At 53.5% G+C, this 23409-nt stretch overlaps 1 protein-coding gene across 3 annotated transcripts in view; it reads right to left on the bottom strand.

Moving 5' to 3' along the window:
- ARHGAP39 (Rho GTPase activating protein 39) overlaps positions 1 to 23409 on the bottom strand; it is a 119149-nt gene that overhangs the window by 1643 nt on the left and 94097 nt on the right. For 2 of the 3 annotated variants that reach the window (XM_045561151.1, XM_045561150.1), the window contains 7 exons: positions 16740 to 18102; positions 14756 to 15317; positions 6081 to 6173; positions 2953 to 3026; positions 1794 to 1993; positions 877 to 1007; positions 30 to 199 (listed from right to left, as the gene is read on the bottom strand). In XM_045561151.1, the coding sequence (XP_045417107.1) occupies positions 30 to 199; positions 877 to 1007; positions 1794 to 1993; positions 2953 to 3026; positions 6081 to 6173; positions 14756 to 15317; positions 16740 to 18102 (2593 nt within the window). The remainder of the gene's footprint in view (positions 1 to 29; positions 200 to 876; positions 1008 to 1793; positions 1994 to 2952; positions 3027 to 6080; positions 6174 to 14755; positions 15318 to 16739; positions 18103 to 23409) is intronic. The other variant, XM_045561152.1, reaches the window with a different exon arrangement.

Here is a 23409-nt window from a genome sequence, read left to right as displayed (position 1 = left end):
GGGCCTGGGCAGGTCCCCCTGTGACCTACCTGGAGAAAGCGTATGAGGTAGCACAGCACCATGCGGTTGATGCGGGGCAGCGCGTGCACAACGGCCACGGCAGCCTCCGGGCTGTCACAGTGCACAATGCACTGCTCATAGAACTCATGTGGGATCAGGGGCTCCTCCAGTTCTCGGTACCAGAGCTTCAGCAGTGACGCTGAGGGACACATTGAGGGGCTGGCTCAGTGGGCCTGCTCTGGGCAGGTACTCCTGAGCCGAGTGGGGTCCAGTGGGGGACACATTGAGGGGCGGCAGAATTGGCTCACTGGTTGGCCTAGTCTGGAAAGGGTCAACTGGCCAAGGTCTCTGGGATACTAAGGGCCTGGACTCCATCCTGGAGGCATGGGGGATTACGCTGGAGTGATGTGCAAAATATGATTTCTCAAAAGGACCTGCAGCTGCTGTGAGGAGGGGTTGGTGAGACAGCAGGCAGGGCTGGAGGAAGGCGCCAGGACAGATAGCAGCAGACAGGGAGTGGCTGGGATGCCCTGTACAGGCCGAACTTGGGATACCCCTAGGACACCCAGGGAAACTGTCCAATGGGCAGGAGGGTGTCTGTGCTGGAGGTGGGCTGGGGAACTGTTGTAGCACTTAGGGGAGGAGAAACAGGGTGGGCCCAGAGGTGGAGAAGGAGGGTCCTGAGGTGTGGCCACAGTGCCAGTATGCACAGAGGGGCAAGGCTGTGGGTGACCCCAGGAAGGGAGAGTGGATGGAGGTCTTGGCCTGAATGGCTGTCTACCCTCTGGACTGTGGATGTGGACCAGGGGCCCAGGGGACCCCTTGAGACCCCACTGCCTGAGCTAGGCCTGCCTTGCTGCTGTGTTGAGGGCTCACCAGGGACGTGGGGGTCCTCCAGGCCCACAGGCACCTTCCACTGGTCCACCTGCAGCTTCAGGGCATTCACCTCATCAATGTCCCCAGGGACCCTGTGGAGCACAGGGCAGGTCTGACTGGAGCAGCTCAGCCTGCCCGGGGGCTTCATGCCTCAGCCTGGACACTTCCCTCCTGATGGCCCCTGCTGATGGGGGAAGGGGGCAGAGCCTCAAGGCCTCTTGTGGCCCTGAGTGGCCTCTGTCCCACCACGGTGGGCAGTGTGGCTCAGGGCCCCTTTGCCCTCTTCTAGGCTCCTGCCCCACACCTCTCCCCAGCCCACCTGGACCTTCCTAGACCCTCTGCTGACTCCCCATGTAGACATCTCCCTCTGCCGGGCCATGAAGGCTCAAACCCGCATGCCTCAGCTTCCCCAGCTGTCCTTCTGGGGCCTAGGCACCCCTAGTCCTGACAGGTCAGTCATGACAACAGGTGACTGCACAGCCTCCTGCAACTCCCCACAGGGCAGGGGCTGTCTGTTCTCTGCTCGAAGTGAGGACAGTGAGCTGCCTGGCTGCAGGCTCTGCTCTGCCAGCCACATGTCCTCTCTGAGGCTCATGTCTTGGGCACCACCTGTGGCTGGTGTCCAAGCACCCTCTGGACCCCTGGGGACCATTTCTGCAGGGCACCATCCCTGGCTGGCTGTGCTGCCATTCTCGGGGAAGACCCAGCTGACCTGCCTCCTAAGCACGGGGCCTGCCCTGCCTCTCCTGGCCCTCGGTGGCAGCTTCTGCACAGCAGCCATGCCCTTCTGTCTGCTCCTAGGTGGGGGCACAGAAGCAGGCCTGGTGGGCCTGAGGCTTAATAGCCCCTGCCTGCTGGAGACCCAGTGGACACACAGCTGTGGCTCCCACACCCAGGGCCCAGGGTTGCTGCAGCACCTGAAGATGCCCTCTGTCTGGTCACCGTTGAGCGCCAGCACCTCCTCAGAGAGCCGAGTCTGTACCCAGGGCAGCTGCCGGTCAGGGTAGCGCTCCTTCTGCATGCTCATGACCTCCTGCAGCGCACTGCCGAACATGGACGGGCTGAACACAGCATTCTTGGCGTGCCGGATCTCTTCCACGTTGGGCTTCTTTAGCCCCTGTGAAGACAGCCCGGCTCTCACGTCCCTGTCTGGCCTGGCCTCTCTGCTTCCAGCCCTCCTCTCCCTGCACCCCTCCCAGGGCTGTCCCTGGCTCAGCCTCCTCTCCTCTCATCCCTATGCACTCCAGGCTTCTGCTGAACCAGAGCAGCCCCAGCCCCAGGAAGCCCCAGAACCCTGTCCCCTGAGTCACCAAGGGCCTCCTGCTGGGCCATTTATAGCAGCAGGAGTGTCATGTAGGAAGGGGAGTGACTCCTGCATGGCCAGTCTGGGCTGCCAGGAACCATGGTGGAAGCCAGGTTGGCAGATCTGGGGGTGCTTCTGCATCAGAGGGGAGAGGAAGTGGGAGAGGCCAGGCTCTGGGATAGGCACAGGGGACCACGGGGACTTCCTGAGTGGGGCAGGGTTGCAGGGAGAATGGGGTACAGACGCACACCTGGCCTAGAAAGACAGGAGAGCATGTTCAGGTCAGGGAGCAAGGTCCCACTGTGTGGCGACTGAAGGCTCGGCATCCTCTAGAGGACTGAAGACAGAACTGGTGGGGGTGGTGAGCAGGGACAGCTCAGGGCAGGGAGGATGAAGGCCTGTGGGACGCAGGGTGGAGGGGCCAACTGTGTCTGGGGTCCGGACTGGCTTGCCTGGCCTTGGGGTAGAGAGCCTAGCGGGGGGCCTGGGCTCTGGGGGCTGCTGGGCCTAGCAGATGGTCTCCAGGGCTTGCACTGCAGCCTAAGCATGGGCCTCCCCTGGGCCCAGGGACAGCCTGCCAAGGCACTTCCAGAGGGGTGGTCTCTTGGCCTGAGTGGAGGCTGGGGATTCTCAGGGTGGGTGCAGCCAAGCAGCAGCTCCCTGGGGCTCCCCACAACACCCTCTACATGGCTAGCCATGGCTCCCCACAAACTGTGCCCACCCAAGGGCCCCTGCCTGCCCAACCCTGCCAGTTCCTCGAGAAGCGCCAGTACCTTCTTGGCCCCCGTCAGGGCTGCCTTCTGCAGCTTGTGGTAACAGTACTTGGCATATGTGCTTATCGCCACCCCTGGAAAAGAATGGGTGCTGGTCAGCCTGGTGTGGACGTGTGGGTACAGGGCCAAGAGAGGGGTGAGCAGAGGCAGCTCCTTCAAGGGCCCTTGGGGTCTGGGCTGACCAGGCCCCGGCTATCCCCTGCCCAGCACCATGAGTCCTCATGCTCTCCCAGGCAATGTCCTTTAGAGCAGAGCCCCAAGGGGCACTTCCCTACCTCCAGAGGGTCCCGGCTGGGGGAGAAACCCCTCTACCAGCTCTCCCAGCCCTCCCGTGGCCACCCAGGAACAGGAGGGGCAGGCTGGGGAGGAGGCTTGTTCCCTGCAAAGAGTCACAGTTAGAACAGGGCAGGACCTGGGCCCTGGGGAGCTCTTCTCTGCTTTAGGCCTTCCCTGGCCTCTGGCCTCTGCTGAGCAGGCCTGGAGACACCCAGCAACTTGGGCCAGTGCCGGGGGAGGAGGGGCCACTGAGTTCTATAAGGAGGGCCCGGTCTTTCTCAATTGAGGGGCTTTCTAAAGCTCAGCTCCAGGCATCAGAAGTTCTAGCTGATAGTTCTGGAGGGATGGGGTGGGGCAGCATCACCTGAGTGGGCATCTGTGGGCAAGGTGTGAGAGGAGGGGAGAGGAGAAGAGAGGCAAGGAGGTAACCCCTGCCAAGGGCAGGTCTTGAATGTGCCTGGCAGCTCCCTGGCCTAGGCTGGGAAGGGGAGCAGGAGAGGACACACCAAGAGAAACCAGCCCAGGCCAGGCTGCCACAAATGGACAGGACCCTGTGCTTCTGGGCTTGGGGCATGCCCCTCCTCTGGAGCCCCACCCGCCCCGTTGGCTCTGCCAACAACCAGGATGAGGGAGGCCTCTGGATCTGGGCTCTCCAATCGGAACACCTTTGTCTTCTTTGAAAGGAAGCAGTTTCTTGTGGACAGCTGAGGACATAGGGGTCCTTGGACCCCACTTCCAAAAACACATGAAAATCTATTCATTTGTAATTATCATGAAATTAAGGGGATTCTATTTCAGAGTAACCAAAATGAAACAAAATTTTTTCATAGACGTTTAAGTCCTGGAAAACCTGTCCCAGGTTCCTGTGACTCACAGGCCCTGGTTCCCGCCTCAGCCAGTAGGGGACAGTGTGGAACCTTTGGAACCTTCTACCACAGGCCAATCTGGCCCTTCTGGGCAGGCTCTGAGGCTCCCTTGTTTTGCAAGGATGGGTGGTGCTTAAACAAGTAGGACCCAGGCTGTACTCTGACAGTTCAGAGCCTGAGCAGGTGAAGAGGAAGACAGCAGGTGGCAGAAGCCCAGGCCCAGGCCCAGAGCTCAGTGGCTGAGATGCCTGATTACTGTCCCTGTGGGAAGACAGGCCCTGACCTCCTGTCCCAGATGGCCCCTGGTGGGACAAACACCCAGGCCTTCAGCCTAAGTCTGCTTGGGACCAGGTCATCCCCACAGCATGCTGTGGTCTGGGAGATCCTGGGTCCACCACCTCTTAGCTGGTGAAAGTGGGCATGATGACCTCTTTGTGTCTCAGTTTCCTCCTTGCAGGATGAGGACACCTGTCTCGTGGGTGCCTGTGAAGGGCTGGGCCTAGAGCCTCGTACCAGTGAGTGCTCAGCAGATGGGGGTGTGGACCAGTGCTGAGGCAGAGGCTACACCAAGGTCTAGGGGATTAGGCTAACCTCTGCTTATGCTGCCTTGGGCACAGGGCCAGGCACTAAGGGGCCCTGCTAAGTATCTGAGGTGGGCGAATGGGCAGTGCCCACGACCAGCACAGGGAGGCCCTCACCCTATGGGGTGCTCTGCTCAAAGTCCACTGCCCCAGCTAGCCTTGTCTGGACCTCAGCCCTCAGCTCCATTCACCTGGCTGCAGTCAAGCCCAGTTTTACAGGTGAGATGGCTGCCCACAAAGGAATCAACAGAAGTAACTCTCCTAGGGATGTGCTGCTGTGCCTGGGGCCCAGGCCTACCCTGGGGGCCTCAGTGCCTAGGTCACAGGCCTCAAAGGCTGCAGGGTGTGGCCAGGGCCATGCTGGGTCCAGGATGGGTCCTGCTCCTGATCCACCTTGGGCTGCAGTGTCCTGCTTGGCTACCCCTAGGTCCACAAGAGCCTGTTCCCTGCCCCACCTGGCTGCAGCAACAAGACTCACGGTCAGCCAGTGTCTGTCCAGCTTCTAGGCTGCCAGCCACCGGCTCAGGCAGGAGCTCAGAGCTCCTTCCATACTGTCCCTGGCCTGCAGCTGGGTGAGGCTGGGCAGGTAGGCCCTGGCACAGACCTGCTAAGGGCAGCCTGGGAGGCCACAGGGTGAGGACAAGTACCCAACCCCGCATGTGACATCCTGGCATTGCCCATGAGGGTCTCTCTCAACCCTGCATCCTCCTGCTGGCCCCTGAGTTTGCCCTAAGCAGGCCTCATCTACAGAAAGCCCCCTGGCCCTGCGCTGGGGCCCCATGGGCCACATGTGGTCAGAGAGGGCTTCCTAGAGGGAATGGAACAGAGAGAAGGTGGCAGAGGTTCCAGACAGCTGAGCAAGCCTGAGGCAGGGCTTGGTGGGGCAGTCCCAGCGGCCCTGGTGCAGGAAGGAGCTGACCTGGCCTGCAGGGAGGGCACAGCCCTGGGTTTCCTGAGTTTACAGGGCTTTCCTGGGGCTCTGGCCAGGTGGGGTAGTCCTGAGCCAGGGCCCAGGGAAGGGCCAGGAGGTGGGCAGGGGAGTACATGGGTGGGGAGGACTCTGGCGGGGGAGGCCTGGGAGCCCACCATCAAAGAGGGGAGGTTCCCTGCTGACTTCTGAATGCCGGCCAGGCCCAATCACTCACCTGGGGGGGCAACTCCGGTAGGCCCTGGCCAGCTAGTCTTCACAGCCCGCCCCACCAAGAACCCACCAAGCAAGGTGGAAACTGCTCTGAGCACCACCAAGATGTGGCAAGTCTCTCCAGCTCACTCAGGAGGTCCCAGGCCTGAGGTTAGTGGCCCCAATCCCCAGCCCAGAAGCGGTTAGAGAAGAGAAGGCCAGGCGGCCATGGCTGGAGAGCAGAGCTGTGCAGATGCAGCACACGGGGGCTGCAGGAGGCCCTACCATCCGGCTCTTCAACATAAGGCTTGGGTTTCTTTCTCAGTTTGGACTTCTTCTTAGTGTTTCTTTCCAGGAGCGCTTTTATGTGCTGTGTCACTGGGGAGCAAAGAGAACCGTGAGGACCACAGAACACAAATGCCCACACAGTTCCCGTGCCTGGTTGGTGAGGAGGCCCCTGGGCCTATGGGAATGACCCCATCCAACTGGGGACTGAGCGTTTCTGGGGGTGTGTGGCACACAGTGCAAGGACCGGGAAGTTGGCCCTTGCCATGCTGGAGTGGGTGGAAGGAGCAGGGAAGCTCCTGTTCAGTGGGGCGGGGTGTAGTCAGCTCCTGGCTTTCTGGCTGACAGCAAGGCTGGGGCAGCCACCCACCGGCATGGGCTCCTGAGCTGGCGAGGAGGCACTCAGCCCACCTGCCAGCCAGGAAACCAATGGAAACAAAGCAGCAAAGGTGGCTGGTCTCATGCCGGGCACTGCTGAGAGAAGAGAGCGAGAGGAGGGGGCTGGGCTCCCCTCAGGCAAACCTGGCCATGTCTCCCACTCTGCACAACAGGACTTGTTGCTGTCAACTCTGGTCACCTGGCTAAGGTCATGCCTGTCAGGTTTCTGCACTGTAGTGTCACTGTTTCCCCTTCCACACCATCCTCTTTGGATGAAAAGGGTGGAGTATCTACATAAATTATTTGTAATTATTCTTCATAGATGTGTCTATTCCTATCTATCATTTATTTATATCAGTATGGATTACAGATATTTATTTTATACTTTGGGTGACAATCCAATGTGACTTTATTTTGTTGCTCAAATTGCTCCTGCCCTGGCCATTGAGAGCTCTGTCTGTTGGCTCCAGTGTCCCTAGGATAGCCCCATCCTCTCCCACCACCTCCTTACTTTTGACACTACATCTAGTATATTCCCTGCACCAGGCCTGGAATCAGCCAATGATTCTAGATCTCTAGAAACCAAGATCTGGTATTAGATGTGCTCATTGCTGCTGGGGTGTCATTTTCCAGGCTTTCTCAGCTGACACACTGAGGAAATGTGTGTGTACTGACCTGTGTACACATGCGGCCACAAAGGCTTCCATATGCAGCCATTTGTATCCATATTCTGCAAACATGGGTTCACACTGATGCTTCCAACCCTAATCCATCACCACATGGACCAGTCGTAACTGGCTTATCCTCTCATTCTCTTAACAATGTCTTTGTAGGAGATTTGATTTTGATTAAGTCCAATTTATCAATGTTTATATAAAAATCTTTGCCTAACTCAGGAAAACAAAGATTTTCAATGTTTTGTTCTAAAAGATTTATACTTCTAGGTTTTATATTTTGGTTTATGATCAATTTTCAGTTAATTTTTGTGTATAGAGCAAAGTATAGGTGGAAATTCATCTTTTTTTGCATTTGGATATCCAGTTCTTCCAGCACCATTTGAGAAAAGACTATCCTTTCTTCACTATATTGACTTTGCACTGCTGGGAAAAATGATCCATACATATGGGGTCTATTCCTGAACTCACCACTCTGCTCCACTCACCCACTGTCTGCCTTTATGTCAATACCACACTCTCTTGATTACTGTGGCTTTACAGCAAGTCAGGTGGTGTAAGTCCTCCAGTTTTGTTCTTTTTCAAAGGAGTTTTTTAGCTATTCTAGGTCCTCTGTATTTTCTATGAATTTCAGAATTAGCCTGTCAAGTTCCAAAATTAAAAAAAAACTTAAAATTTTTATTAGGATTTAATCTATAGATCAATTTGGGTAGATATGTTAACAATATTGAGTCTCTCCCCTGCCCCCCCAGCTAAAAATTATTTTGTTAGGGAAGCAGAGGAAGACGTGCTGGGAGATAACGAACAATCTCTCCTCACCACCTCTCTTCTGATTCATGAACACAGTAACCTCTTCATTTATTTAGGCTTAATGATCAACAGCATTTTGTACTTTTTGCTATAGAGGTTTTACACATCTTTTGTCAGATTTATCTCTAAGTATATTATATTTTTAAATGCTATTTCAAATGGCATTTTAAAAATATCAATTTCTAATAGCTTGTTGCTAGTATATAGAAATATGATTAATTTTTATATATTGGACTTGTAGCCTGCAACCTTGCTAAACTCACTTATTAGTTGTAGTAGTATTTTTGTAGATTCCACAGGTTATTCTATATAGAGGATCATGTTATCTGTGAATAAAGACAAGCGTACACTTCCTTTCCAGTGTGGATACCTTTTCTTTCTTCTTCATGACTTAGTGCACCAGCTAAGTCCTCCAGATGGTGTTGAGTATACGTGGTGAGACTGGAGGTCCCTACCTTAGTGCTGATGTTGGGGGAAAGCACTCAGTCTTTGACCGTTAAGTATGATGCTGGCTATATATTGTTAACTGCGGTAAAATATAAGCCTAAACTAGCCATTTAATGATTTTTAAAGTACAGTTCAGTGGCATTAACTACATTCATAATGTTGTACAACTATCATCACTATCTGCCTCTCCAGCCCTCTTATCTTCCCAAAGAAAACTCTGTACCCATGAAGCAATAACTCCCTGTTCCCACCCCACCCCCAAGCATACCATCTGTCTCTATGAATTTGCTTATTCTAAATATTTCATGTAAGTGGAATCATACAATATTTGTCCTTTTATGTATGGCTTCTTTCACTTAGCACAACGTTTTCAAGGTTCATCCATGTTGTAGCCTGTAAGAATTTCGTTCTTTTAATGGCTGAATAAAATTTCATTGTATGGATAAACCACATTTGTTTATCCATTCATCTGTGATGGATGCTTGGGCTGTTTCCACCTTTTTGCTATTGTGAATAGTGCTGCTGTGGACACTGGTATACAAGTATCTGTTTGATCTGTTTGAGCACCTGTTTTCAGTTCTTTTTGAGTACTACAGGTATTTTATATATTCCCTTTACCAAGGTGAAGAGGTTCCCTTCTATTTTATTTTTTATTTTTATTTATTTTTTTGAGACAGAGACTTGCTCTGTTGCCCGGGCTAGAGTGCCATGGCATCAGCCTAGCTCACAGCAACCTCAAACTCCTGGGCTCAGGCAATACTTCTGACTCAGCCTTCTGAGTAGCTGGGATACAGGCGCTTGCCACCATGCCTGGCTAATTTTTCTGTTTTTAGTAGAGACAGGGTCTCGCTCTTGCTCAGGCTGGTCTCGAACTCTCAAGCTCAATTGATCCTCCTGACTTGGTCTCCCAGAGTGCTAGGATTACAGGTGTGAGCCACCGCACCTGGCTGGTTCCTTTCTATTCTTAGTTTGTTTTTATCAAGAATGGAATATTAGCCAGGCATAGTGGCACACATGCCTGTAGTCTACTACTGTGGAGGCTGGGGTGAGAGAATCACTTGATCCCAGGAGTTTGAGTCTAACCTGGGCAACATAATGAGACACTGTATCTTAAAAAAAAAGAAAAAGAATGGACTGTTCAATTTTGTCAAATGCTTTTTCTACACCTATTGAGATGATATGTTTTTTACTTTGTTGATATGGTGATTTATATTGATGGATTTTTTAACATTATACCAACCATTCATTCCTTGGATAAACTCTACTTAGTCAAGATGCATTATCCCTTTTATATATTTCTGGGTTCAACTTGCTAAAATATTGTTAGGAATTTCTGCATTTATGTTCATGAGGGATACTTCCTTTTTTCTAATATTCTTTTCTGATTTTAGTATAGAATGAATTAAGAAATATTCTGCTTCAATTTTCTGAAAGATTATGTAGAATTGCTATACAAACAATTAAATGTTTGGTAGAATTCACCAGTGAAGCCATTTGGGCCTGGAATTTTCTTTGTAGGAAGGTTTTTAAGTACCAATTCAATTTTTTATGTATATATGACTTTTTACATTATTTTAGATCATTTCTTATTAAATGATGCTTGGTAGCTTATATCTTTCAAGGAATTTTTCCATTTCCTCTAAATTTACAAATTTACTGGCATAAAGTTCATAATATGTCCTTATTATCCTTTTAACATCTGTAGAATCTGTAGTGATATAAGCTCTCATTCCTTTTGTTTGTTTGTTTTTTGAGTTGGGGTCTTGCTATATTGTCCAGGCTGGTCATGAACTCCTGGGCTCAAGCAATCCTTCCACCTCAGCCTCCAGAGTAGCTGAGACCACAGGTGCATAACACTGCACCAGGTTCATTCTTGATGGTAATTTATGTCTTCACTCTTTTTGTCATGATCAGTCTGGCTGAGGTTTATCAATTTTATCAATCTTCTGCAAGAATCAGCTTTTTATTTCACTGATTTTCTCTATTGTCTTTTTTTTCCTTTTCATTTGATTTCTACCACTATCTTCATTATTTTCTTTCTTCTGCTTACTTTTGGTATAATTTACTTTTTTAAAAAAGTTTCTTAAAGCAGCAGCTGAGGTCATTAATTTGAGATCTTCTTTTCTAATACAGCCATTTAGGTGCTATGCTATAAGGTTCCCTCTAAGAACTGCTTTGGCTGCATCCTACAAATTTTACTATGTTTTGTTTTCATTTCCTTTTACTTCAAAATACTAATTTCCCTTTTGATTTTTATTTGACAAATCGGTTATTCAGTAATATGTTCTTTAGTTTCTAAATACTTGGGGATTTTCCAGGTATCTTTGTGTTACTGATGCCTAATTTAATTCTATTGTGGCTGCAGAACACACTTTCTATGATTTACATTCCTTAACATTTACTGTAACTTGTTTCATGTCCCTGATTATGGCCTATTTTGATAGTGTAGCTGGGATTTGAGTCCAGTCTGGACTCAGAATATATGTTCTTACCCACTGTAGCTGTTTTGTTTCTTAAACAAACTTTCACCAATCCTTTTGTTTTTAACTTCAGGGACCTCCCTTCCCCCATTGCTAGAACCATCTGGCTCTACCTACTTTTGAGCTTTTAAGGGTTTGCTACCTGCTTCAGTTTCTCAGATTTCCTACTGTCTTGGTCTGCCATGTCAGTTTCCTGCCACTTGTCCATATGCTTCCAGCTTCCAAAACAGTTATTCTTCCTTTCCCATTTTGTCTTTATGGGTTTTTTAAATAGTGGTAAAATATACATAACATAGAATTTACCATTTTAATCATTTTTAAGTATATAGTTCAGTGGCATTAAGTACATTCACATGGTTGTGCAAACCATCACCACCATCTATCTCCAGAACTCTGTCATCATCCCAAACTAAACCTCTGTACCCGTTAAACACTAACTCCCCATTTCTCCCTACACTCAGTCCCTGGCATCCACCTTTCTACTTTCTGTACCTGTGAATTCGACTACCCCGGGCACCTCACAGAAGTGGAATCATAGCCTTTGTCTTTCAGTGACTGGCTTCTTTCACCAGCATAATATTCTCAAGGTTTATCCATGTTGTAGCATGTGTCAGAATTTCCTTTTTAAGGCTGAATAATTTTCCACTTTATGTATATACCACTTGGTATATACCTTTTGTTTATCCATTCATCTGCTGATGGACACATGGGTTATTTCCACCTTTTAGCTACTGTGAATAATGTGTTATGAACATGGGTGTACAAATATCTACTAGAATCCTTGCTTTCATTTCTTTTGGGTACAGACCCAGAAGTAGAATTGCTGGGTCACATGGTAATTCTTTTTTTTTTTTTTTTTGAGACAGAGTCTTGCTTTGTTGCCCGGGCTAGAGTGCAGTGGCATCAGCCTAGCTCATAGCAACCTCAAACCCCTGGGCTTAAGCAATCCCCTTGCCTCAGGCTCTCGAGTAGCTGGGACTACAGGCACTTGCCACCATGCCCATCTAATTTTTTCTATTTTTAGTAGAAACAGCGTCTCGTTCTTGTTCAGGCTGGTCTTGAACTCCTGAGCTCAAGTGATCTTCCCACCTCAGCCTCTCATAGTGCTGGGATTACAGGCGTGAGCCACCACACTTGGCCTCTATTTTTAATTATTTGAGGAATCACCATACTATGTTCCATAGCGGCTGCACCATCTGACATTCCTTTGTGGGTTTTTTTAGCGTTCTAAAGATTCCTTCACTATTGTTTTTTTTTTAATGTTTATTTATATTCACCTTCCTTTGTTCTAAATCTTCAGTTTTTTTTTTTTTTTGGCAAGAGTTCAAGGCAGAGTCAAAGCAAATGTGCAATTTGTCATCATGAACCAGATTCCAGGAAGTCTTGTTGAATGCATGCAGCTGAGCAGTGGGTAAAAGCCCTCAGGGTCTGCAGCCTTCCAAAGTGCTCATATAGTAGTGGAACAGGTACTACCTTTGTGGAACAGGTGGGAGAGTGAAGTCTGTTGTATCCACCAAGTGTGCCTCAATGTCTCTGTCGAGGGCCTGTTGAGGGAGGTCCTGGGCACAAACCAGGAGACTCCCAGCTGGTGCCTGGCAAAAAGGTACAGCCACACATGGGACAGGCTGAGCTGGGGCTCACTTCACGGTGCCTTGGTCCCTGGGGGTGGTGACCACATAGTGGAGGTCACACAGATGCTGGTGGATGAGTCAATCAGGGGTTCCTGAGGCTGAGGCAAGCAGGTGGTTGAGGGCAATGCACCAGGCATGGGAGCCAGGCTCAGTTCTGCCCCTGAACATGTGCCCGCAGACAGGTATCCTGTCCCTGTGGGTTGCAGTTTTCTTTTTCTAAGGCCTCCAAGGCACAGGCTACATCTTCCTGTGCTGATGGGGCCTGTCTTTCTGACCAATGTTACCTGCATGTGAAAAGTGGCGCCTCCCAGGGACAGGGGGCTGGTTGGAGGGAGCGTGAGGCCCATCTGAGAAGGGACGATCACCTTGTACGTAGAAGCCTCTCATCTGGACTCAGGGCCAAGCAGGGCCTCTCACAGATGAACCTAGGAGCAGATCTTGTGGCTGCAGACTGGATTCTAGCTGTGAGGGTACCCTAATGTGGCAGCCTGGATGCAGGCCACTTGCTGGTGGGACCAAACAGAACCCCAGACCCTGAGGCCCTGGCGCATATGGTACTTTGAGATCTCATGTGCCTTATGGCGGGGGGGGGGTCTTTGAAGCCATGGCTGCCAAGGCAGAGGCCTGATTCCCCTATACACGCCAGCCAGGACCCCATAAGATATCAGGACAAAGGCACACAAACCTCTGTGTAAAGGGCAATGTCCTGGGGCCCCCCCGAATGCGGCCTGGAACACAAACTCCCCTAAGAAGCCCCAGCCAGCAGGTACGGTCCAGCCACACATCTGCTGGTCAGCAGCCCTAACTACTCACTTGCTTACTCTCAGGGTTCCCACTTTGGGCTGAGTGCTGTGCTGAACAGTGGAGACACATTTCCACGGCCTCCACCTCAAAGTGCAACATTTCAAGGCCCCTCTGGAAGAGGCTGAGAAGGTGAACTATGATGCCAACAGGAACACAGCCCCAGGACCCCACCTGCTTCTAGAAAGGCCCAAGAAGACCAAGGCCTGGAGTTCACCAAGACCCCACTATAGCCCACAGGGCCAGACGCAGGATGCTCAGCACCTGGCTCTGCTACTCCACGCAGGTCCTCCATAGCCAGACACTGCCTCTGCTGTGATCTTGTGTCGAAATGCGCATGCCTAGGGTACAAATGCATGCCTTCCAAAATCTCCCACAAGCAGCTGGTGTGCTGGATGGTGGGTATGCCTGACGCACTGTCTCTAGGACCTGCCACAGTCCTGTAGCCTCCACCCCGCCTTTGTGAGCCCACACCCTGGCCCCTCAGCAGTGGGGCGGCCACTTCCCCCAACATCTGGGCTGGGGCCCAATCTCTTCAGAGGCAAAGGCCTGGCAAGGGTAGACTCTCATTGCAGCAGATCAGTCTGTGCATGTCTGACCTGAGGGCATGCATGTGTGTGTGCATGTGTGCACGTTTGTCTGGGTGTTGGCTCCCTGGCTGTGCCCTGTAGATGCCCACAACATTGGCATGGATGGCCTGCCACAGACACGGAGCTGCCTATGGGTCTGCCCTGTGCTCACTCTGACCAGCCAGGGACTCAGTCTGGCTACTAGGTTAGCCACATAGGAGCTGCCTGGCTGACAGGACCATGGCCCAAGCCCAGGCCCAGACGGACCCAGAACATCAGCTACGGGAGCCCTAGGCACAATCTGGCCTCCTGCATGGCCCCAGGCAGCTATAAGCAAGTGGCTACCTGTGCTGGCCCCAACTTCTGACCCCTGGGGCAACTCAGGTCTCCCTAGCCCTGAACACGACAAGCCCATCATCACACTTGACCTGCTCACAGGAGCTTTCTGCGAGGATGCCTCATCCAGACCCATACGGCCTGAGTCTCACTAGGGTGGTCACCACCCCTAGGCTGCAGGAGCAGAAAGCAAGCACGCAGGGGCCTGACCACTGCTGCCCTGTCCACGTCAGGGAGGGTGGACTTGGAGTAGAGTGAACACTGGCTGGCCGAGACACTGAGGCCACATGTCCTTGTTTCTGCCAGGATGGCCTGGGGCTCTTCTCAGGGCCCCTGAGAATCCCCAAGTCCCAGCAGAAACCCAGGTGTGGGGTTTTTCAGGAGACATGTGCATCCTCTCAGAGGTGGCACTCCTGTGTGACAGGCCCTGTTGGGGCTGCCGGGACCTATCCAGGTGCTGCCTGACACAGATCAGGAGACTTCCACAGCCCTTACCTGAGCTAGCAGCAGAGCCTGGAGGTGCCGAGGGTCCTGCACACTGGGCCTTACCTTTGGTGTCGTTGACGGGATCCATGTGCCGGTAGATGTAGCCCTCCAGGTAGGAGTGGAACTTGGGTGTGGGTGGGAAGAAGGCCAGGCAAATGGCCATGAGCTCCCACCCACGGGCCAGGCTCTCGAGGCGGAAGTTCTCAGTGGTCTGCCGGCACAGCTGGATGTAGAGCTCATCCCGGAGGCCCTGCACGCTCCAGCCCTTGGTGACAACCTCCAGGGCCACATGCAGTGGGTCCGCCTTGGCCCGCCGGTCGCCCATGTACATCTGGATCAGCTTGAAGAGCTCACAGGCCTCCTTTTTCACGTGCCGGTCGCTGGTCACGATCATGGGCTTCTTGATGGACTCACTGCTCCAGGCCAGCATGTTGGCGATGGACACTTTCCGCCGGAAGAGGCCCTGGGTGTGCTTGTTGAAGTGCTTGGAGGCCCAGTTCTCAATGTCTGTCTCTGAGGAGGGCTTGCGCAGTGTGAAGGTAGGGAAGACGCAGCTGGAGCTGGGCATCACACTGCGGCTCTGCCGGCTGCTCTCAAACTGGGCACAGGCACCGAGGTCCTCAGACTGAGAAGGACAAATGCGGCTGAGCTGTTAGCGGCTGGGAGTGGGCCAGGCAGCTGACCCACCTTGACCACAGCCCCAGAAGTATGTGCTGGGGGCCCCCCTGACCCAGCCAGGTGAGAGGCTGCCCTGCTCACCACAAGGCTGCCTGAGGCGGGAGGTCCAGGAGGGGCCCGGTGAGGCAGAGCAGCCAGAACAGCCATGCTGACCCAGCTGATGGCAGGGGGGAAGGAAGGCATCAGGATCCATCCCCAGGCTGGGGCTGATCTCATGCTGTTGCCTCCTAAGGAAGTGCTAGCGTCCTCCTTTAGGGGCAGAAAGCAGCAACTCACACTGAGTAAGGCCAGTGTCTAGATCCCAATCTCACTTCTCCTGGCATCCATGTGACCCCGAGGCCCTTCTTTCCACCTTTACCCTGGGAGCTGGTCCTCCAGGAGGACCCTCCCTCCCTGTGTTGCTCTCAGGGAACCTTGACCTGTGTGGCCCAAGCCTTTCTGCCCTGTCCTCTTTCCATATCACAAGCAGTGGGTGGACACACTGACTGGAAGCTGCTGTGAGCTATGCAGCCTGGAGGGTCAGTAAGGCCACATGGCAACTCTTGAGGCAGGCCATCTCCACTCTAGGAGGCCCTTTGGATTCTTACTTCACCCTCCCTGGCTCTCAGGCCACTAGCCAGACCCAGGAGACACCAGGCCTGCCCTCAGCCTCGGCTTCCTGTGTCTGCAGCAGCCTGGTGTGATCAGTGAGGGTCAGGAAGTGAAAACAAGGGCATCAGAACACATGGAGTCCTGGGGGCCTGGAGGTCTCCAGGAGGGAGGATCTTCGACACTGAAGCTCAGGCACTGAGCTGCTGGACAGAGCCACATGTGGGCTCTGAGGGGGTTGCACCACACCTGCTCCTGGCACCACTGGGGAGCATGCCAGGCTGGGTCTCTGCTCTGGCTCCAGCTGTGGCTACGACACCCCAGGCCGGCCTCGTTAGCAGCTCTTCCTGCCTGGGGAGCCACCACCTGGGGACTGGATCTGAGAACCACCATAGAGTGCCTGATACCCCAGCTGCCGCTTTCCTCAGGGCCCAGGCACAGTGTCGGGAGGCTGCCCTGTGGGCCTCTGTGTGCTTCTGCAGCCTGGAGTCAGGGCATGGCCTCAGCTCCAAGTGACCCGAAGAGCCTGTCTCAGAGCCCCAAGTCACCCTCTGTGGAAGCCTCAGGGTGAGCTCGCCAGCTGTGTCCTCACAGCCCACTGTTGTGCTTAGGGCCTCGAGATGCCAGGCACAAGGACCACTACGTGCCACACTAACATCGTGGGCGCCAGAAACACCTGAGCCTGGCCTGCTGCTCACCCACCCGCCCCACATGCTGTCCCCAAGCTCTCGGGCCGGCCTGGGGGCCTGGGGACTCCTGACCTCACCACAGTACCCCTCACCTGTGAGGGGTGGAGGTAAGGCTCCGGCGAGGCCAGATTGGTCTGCACGGAGATGCTCTTCTCGAGCAGGATCTGGGGGAAGCCGAGCTTCTCGAAGGTGCTCCTCTTCCAGTGCCTGCCCTCCTGCTGGGCCAGGGCCTCATCCTCGCTGAAGGCGCGCACCACGGGCCCGGGCATGGGCAGTGGCAAGGCGCCGTCGCTCTCATAGCCCGAGCCGTCCTGCTGGGAATCCCAGCTGCTCCTCTGCTTCATGTGGAAGTGGACCTGCTGTGCCTCCCAGGCCAGCCGAGCCTGTGCCAGGAAGGGTTCAGCAGTGCCCCGCACCCCATCCACCTCATCCTCTGTGCGCTTCATTGGGGCAAGGCTGGGCCCGCAGGGGGGCCGTTCCTCTGCCAGGGGCTGGTCGCAGAGCAGGTCCCCTGGGCCGTCGGTGGTAGGGGTGTTAGGGGCCTGGCACAGAGAGGGCTTTCTGCTCTTCCTCTTGCGCGTGCCCGGGGAGTAGCCAGTGGACGACATGGTGTCCTGCTGGCTGGACCAGGACATGGTGTCCTCCTGGGCCTGCAGCAGTGGTGTGTGCACTGGGCCAGGCCGCAGCTCGGGCCCCTCCATGGTGCTGTAGTCTCCGGACTTGACACCCAGTCGCTGGTCCCTCAGCAGGCAGGGGCTGGGCTGCAGGGAGTAGGAGCCACCCCCAGGGTTGGGTGTGTACTTGTGCCGGGGGCCAGCACGCAGCTTGGGGCTGGAGCCCGCCTGCTCCACGTACACCAGCTGCCGCACATACTCCTTGCCTGCGGGGCTGTATTCCAGGCTCATGAAGCGCTCTGGGCACTTCTGTTTGGTGAGCACTAGCTGCTGGCAGGGTGAGGGGGGCGTCTGCTTGGACGATGGCAGGAAGGCACGGGGCTTGCGTCCCGGCGACCTCTGGGGTGAACTGGCCTGGAAGCTCCCACTGGCCTCATACTGCACATCCATTGGGGGCTCATCATAGATGGGAGCCTGGTATTCCACTGGGGGCTCTTCGTAGAGGGGTGGCTCATAGCCGTAGCGTGGGGAGGAGGGCTGTGAGTCACTGGAGGGTTTTCGGGGCTGGGCCAGCAGCGGGGAACAGCTGCCGGGGAGCTCAGCCCTCTTTAGGAAGGGGGATGGCCTCCTCTCTGGGAAGAAGACGGTGCCGTCAGCCTCTGGAGAGAAGGTCTGTAAGCTGGGCGAGTGCTGGCTGCCAGAGGGTCTGCGGGAGCGGCCCCCGGGTTGACTGTCTGGGGGGCAGCCATTGCCCTGGGGGGCAAGGAAGCTGGGCTCACGGTCAGCCACCTTGATGAGCACACGCTCCTTCGTGCCTGAGTTCCACCGGAGCGAGGAGGTCCTGTGTGGGGAGTGGACGGGCATGGTTACTCAGGGAAAGTGGGGGAGCCTGGGCCCACAGCATTCTCCCCACCCTGCCTCCCTGGAAACTATCTGTGCGCCATTTCTTGGTCCATGCACTGCCCAGCCCATAGCCCTCCCCTCCAGGGCTCTCCATAATGGCTGCTGCCCATTCCTGTCTCCAGCCCAGCACCAGGCACACAGCTGCTTCTGTAACTGAGGACCTCCCAGGGATCTCTTGCCTCTGGATTCCACGTGCATCTTTCCTGAACCATACACTGAGCCCTGCTACAGGCTTCACTCCTGGGCCTAAAGCCTGCCTGTGCTTCTATCAGCAGTGGGGTCAACTGCCAATGGCCCCAGGAGTCTAGCTGAGCCCAGCAGGGCACAGCACCAGCATCTCAGGGCTCCATTTTTCAGCCAGAGGCTCCTGTGAGCTCCAAGATGACTGACCATTTTCTCCTGACACTGTCCCAAGTTACCACTTTCACCTGGACCCAGACAACATTGTCCCTCCAGCTCCCACCAACACCCACAATCCCTGAGGGCCGCACTGTCCAAATGCTGGACCCTCTACCCAATGGGAGTTGCGCTAGTTGTTGGGCCTCTTTTGAGCCTCACTGGCTCATTGATTACATGGGCAACACTCCCCTGGGCCACACTGCTGGGCAGGAAGTGGACAGGACGCCCACATGTGCACCACTCACTGGTCCTGCACCCAGGACACTGTCCAGGAAGAGATGAGCAGGCCCCCTCCCCCAGCCTACTCAGGTGTGGTTCTCACTTGGGGTTCACAGCACTTCTTAAATCTGTGGCTTGACATCTTCTGTGATTTCTGGAAAACTTTTAGCTATTATCTTTTCAATTGTTAATTTACCCTATTTCCTCTCTCCTCTCTTCTGGGAATCCAATTACAGTCCTTCTCACTCTATGCCATGTGGTTTTCATGCTGTACTTCCCATCCCTTGGCCTCTCCATACTTAAGAATAAGTATTTTCTTCTGATCTATTTTCCAATTTACCAATTTTCTATTCAGCTGTGTTTAATCTGCTCTTAAATCCATTGGTTTAGTCTGTTCAGGCTGCTATAACAAAATACCATAAACTAGGTAGCTTAAAAACGATAGGAATTTATTTCTCACAGTTCTAGAGGCTGGGAAGTCCTAGATCCAGGTGCCAGCAGATCTGGTGTCTGGTGAAGGCTTGTTTTCTGGTTCATAGATGGTCCCTTGATGCTGTGTCCTCACATGGTAGAAGGGGTGAGGGGTCTCTTGTGCTGCCTTTTATAAGGACGCTAATCCCATTCATTAATCCCTCAATCTGTCCTCATGACCTAATCATCCCCCAAAGGCTCTACCCTCTAATGCCATCGGCTTGGTGGTTGGAATTTCAGCATATGAATTTGCAGTGGGCGGGGGGACACAAACATTCAGACCATAGTACCCATCTATTGATTTCTTAATTTTTGTTGTATTTTTCAGTTTTAAGTATCAATTTGATTATTTTTAATTGCCACTTAATATTTTATGTATATAAATCATATTAATTACAGTCTGTGTCTGATAACTCCAAAATGTGGATCTGTGGGTCTGTTTCTATTTTTAATAAATCCTGATAAATTTAGACTACAATTTTGGTCATTATGTATGAAAAATTATAGAGATAATTTGGGCTTTGCATTTACTTGTTTCTGGTGGGCAGTTAGAGTAAGGGCAGATCACCCAAACCCTGTCTGAGGCTGAGGTGACTGGATGCCGTGCTCATGCCTTGAGGGCTGGTCTAATTATGGTTCACCCTATTTTTAGGTGTAGCCCTTCAGGAATATAAGCACAGACCGTGAGCTGAGGCAGCTTTTTGGTGGTTCCTAAACACTGGATGTTTGGCCTTCCAGCCTGGAGGAATCCCCCAAGGCCCGCTCAGCTGCTCAGCCTCTCGGATCATCCTGAGGGGCAGCACCACACATGTGCCAGGGCCACCAATCTCCAGGTCATGCAAGACCTCTGAGGACTTCAGAGTGACTGTATGTTCTGTTTAGCTTGCCCAGCTGTTTCTGAGTGTGGAGGTTGGTCTCCGATAAGTCCATCCACTGGAAATCCTGACCATCTCAACAAGCCAGATGGGCAGTCTGGTCCTGCTGCTTCTGTCCCTGACTGATGCTGGGTCTCTCTGGCTACAACTTCTCATCACCTGGGTGATGGGGGAGGCATGGCCAGGGTGCTCGTTCCTGGGATTTCTCCTCTTGGCTGCTGGAGGCTGCTCCTATCTGCCACCAGGGGCCAGCCAGGTGGAGGGGACAGTAGAGCCAGTTCCCTGAGGGCTGGCTGCAGCGTCAACCCCCACTGTCTGGGGAGATATGGTGTGAAAGGCTGCGAAGCCCAAGAGATCCAGAACTGAACACCACCTGTCACTCCCTGCCGCAGGCTTAGGTTTCATTCAACATCTTTCTGTCTCAGTTTCCTCATCAGTTATTATGAAGATTCAATAACACGATGTGTGTATAATAAAGTCCTTAGTTGAGGACACACAGAAAACACTCAGTAAATGTGAACCTTTATTTTTGCACATCTGTGCCTCCATTTACCACTCTACAGATACTGCCTTAGCCTCCATGCTAGGCGGAGTATAGGGCGCAGCCAACACTCACCACACAGGTGCTGGGCTGTGGCCTGAGGAGGCACCTCCCCAGCTGTCAGCTGGGGTCCCTGAAATAGGACAAGAAGCCACGGGTTGCAAGGAGGGCGAGGGTGAGTGTCACCGAAAGGCTTGCTGGTCAGATAACACACTCTATTCGGGGAACTGAGAGTGGTTGGCCCAGTCAGGGCAGAAGAGGGAGGAAATGGGCCATGCAGACCATGGGGAGGGGAGACCGCTTGGCTGCAAGTCCGTGTGCCGAGCACCTGCTCAAAGTATGCCCAAGGCCCATGCAAGGCCCCTGAGTCATAGGCTCCATGTCACAGATGGATGCACTAAGAGGCCCTGAGACCACACCCTGCCTCACTCGCCCTTCCACAGTCCAGGCAGGGCAGCTCCCGAGCCCTGCCAGATCTTTCTGCAGCCCCACACCTGTGTTCCCCCGACCCCACTGCCCCGCCCACTGTCATTTTAGTCCATTGGCTGAGCTTGCCGCCCCTCACCCCTGGGGCCCCTGGGCAGCCTCAATGGCTCTGTGCCTTCAGCTGCCTGCCAGGGTTCCTCCTGGGATGTGTCCGCCCGCTCCACCCAGCCCAGCCTCCCCAGCTGGCCTCCCAGGCCCTCCTCCTGAGCACAGGTCATCCCATCTCTCCAGGGGCAGGCAGGACCTCAGAGCTCTCTCTCCTCACATTCCCCAAACCCGAACTTCTCCTCCTCACTCCTTCCCTAACTCCTGTACCAGAGCTCTGCAGGGTGGAGGCACCAGGGCAAGAAACCTTCCCCCCATCTCTAAATGAAATGGAATCAGCCACCCCCAATACAGGGTGTTCAGTGGACATTTTCAAACCACAAGGGAAGCTGGAAAACCTGGAGATGCTAGAAGTCAGGCAGGCAGGGCAGGGACAACGGCTTGATTCAGCTCAGCGCTCTGCAGGCCATGTCTCCCAGGGCCTATTTGCAAAGGAAGAATTGAGTACACTGCACAAAACCAAAACGAGAACAACACCAAAGCCAGAGTGCCTCTCTGTGGCCGTGTGTGGGGATGCCTAAGAACAAGGGGAACAGATCGCAGGTTTCAGAAGAAAACCTCTGCACCAAAATTGGTAAGTGCAGACATGGTTATGCTCACACAGAACCAGAAGTAGCCATACGTCTGAAATTATGTTTGAAAAACAATTTCCCTCTTTAGTGCTTGGGTCACCCTGAGCCCTCACAACCACTGATGCTGGGGGTGTCCTCACTGCTGTCCCTGCCCAGGGGTCTCCAGCAGTCATTGGGGCATGGCAGCTCCTGGACAGGCTTCCTCCTGCATCCCCTCCTCCCCGAAGACCCCATCCTTAGGTTTGTCTGTGGAGGTCAGCTTCCCCTGTGAGTCCTGCCCAGGCTGGGTTAGCACACCCACTCTTAAAGCTACGACGTGCTGCTGACGTCCTGGCAAGCAGGTCTGCCCTCGCTCCTGGGTGGGACCCCATGGACACTCTGGCTAGAGCACTGCGTTTTGGCCTGCTTGTCTCCCTCACACTGTCCCCACATCCTGCCAACATCACCTTCTAAATATTTCTCAAACCCACTGACCCCTATCCCCAGAGCTGCCCCTACTCGGGGCATGAGATGTCACTACTGGAGCTCTACATCTGGAACTTCCGCTCTCCACCACAAGAAACCCAAAGCCCATGTGCGTCCACCTTGCAAGATGTGAAAACACCAGGGTGGCGACTATGACCTGGGAAGGTCCTGGAGAATCGCAGGGAGAGTGAGCTCAGCAACTCCATTTTCAGCTGCTGATCTGGATGTAATCTCTTCATTTGAATTCTTGAGTGCTGGTATCAAGCTGGTACTTATTTTTTTATCCCAATGAGCAGAGAGTACTAGAAGCCATTTGCTTGACTGGCTGGGGCGGCCTTCGCTGCATCCCCGGACTGCATCCGCTCCTGGCTTTCTTTTACAATTGATCTCACAGGGGCTTTATTTCCTGCCACCCCACATGACATCATGCTGATCTTCTACACTGAGGATGGCTTGTGAAAGGAAGTGCCAGGCATGCCTGGGGCACAGAGTGGCCGTCCAGGCCTCCAGAGCCCAGCAAGCCTTGGCTGGCTCTGGTCCCTTCCTGCAAGCCAGTGGGACAGGTGTGGGGCTGGGTACCAGTTCCCTCCCTCACTTTTTGGAAGCACTTGGAAGGTAGTGGCAGCTCATACCCTTACAGCCCCTGGTGGGAGTCCAGCCAGATGCTCCCTCAGGAGGAGCTCTGCACGGGACCCTGGCACACACAGCACTCTGCCCCAGGGATGTCGTCACCTTCTGTAACTGTGCTTGGCTCTGCCCAAGCTATGCAGTGGGCCCTCTCACTAAAACCTCCCAGGGAAAAAATACTTCCCTTTCCAGAAGCCATAGATCATGAGACTTGGATGATAAGAACTTGCTTGGCAGATTCAGTTGGGCACACACAGGCCTGCTTTCAAGCAATTGATGATCTGGTGAGTGCAAGTCCCACCTCTGTTCACCATGAGAACACATGGATGTTATAGATTCTCAGCAAAAAGGACTGAGAACGAATCAGGACGGGGTCTGACCATGTACTTCCCTCACTTGCTCCACCCTCCCTGTTAAAAATACACGTGTCAGCACAGGATGCAGAAACCCCATTGAGGTGAGTGCCTTGCTCTTGCACCCTAGCT

The sequence above is a fragment of the Lemur catta genome, chromosome 9, assembly GCF_020740605.2.
Source record: "Lemur catta isolate mLemCat1 chromosome 9, mLemCat1.pri, whole genome shotgun sequence".
NCBI classification, from domain to species: domain Eukaryota; kingdom Metazoa; phylum Chordata; class Mammalia; order Primates; family Lemuridae; genus Lemur; species Lemur catta.
The sequence above is the reverse complement of the archived record's forward strand: the minus strand, read 5'-3'. Positions and strand labels throughout refer to the sequence as shown.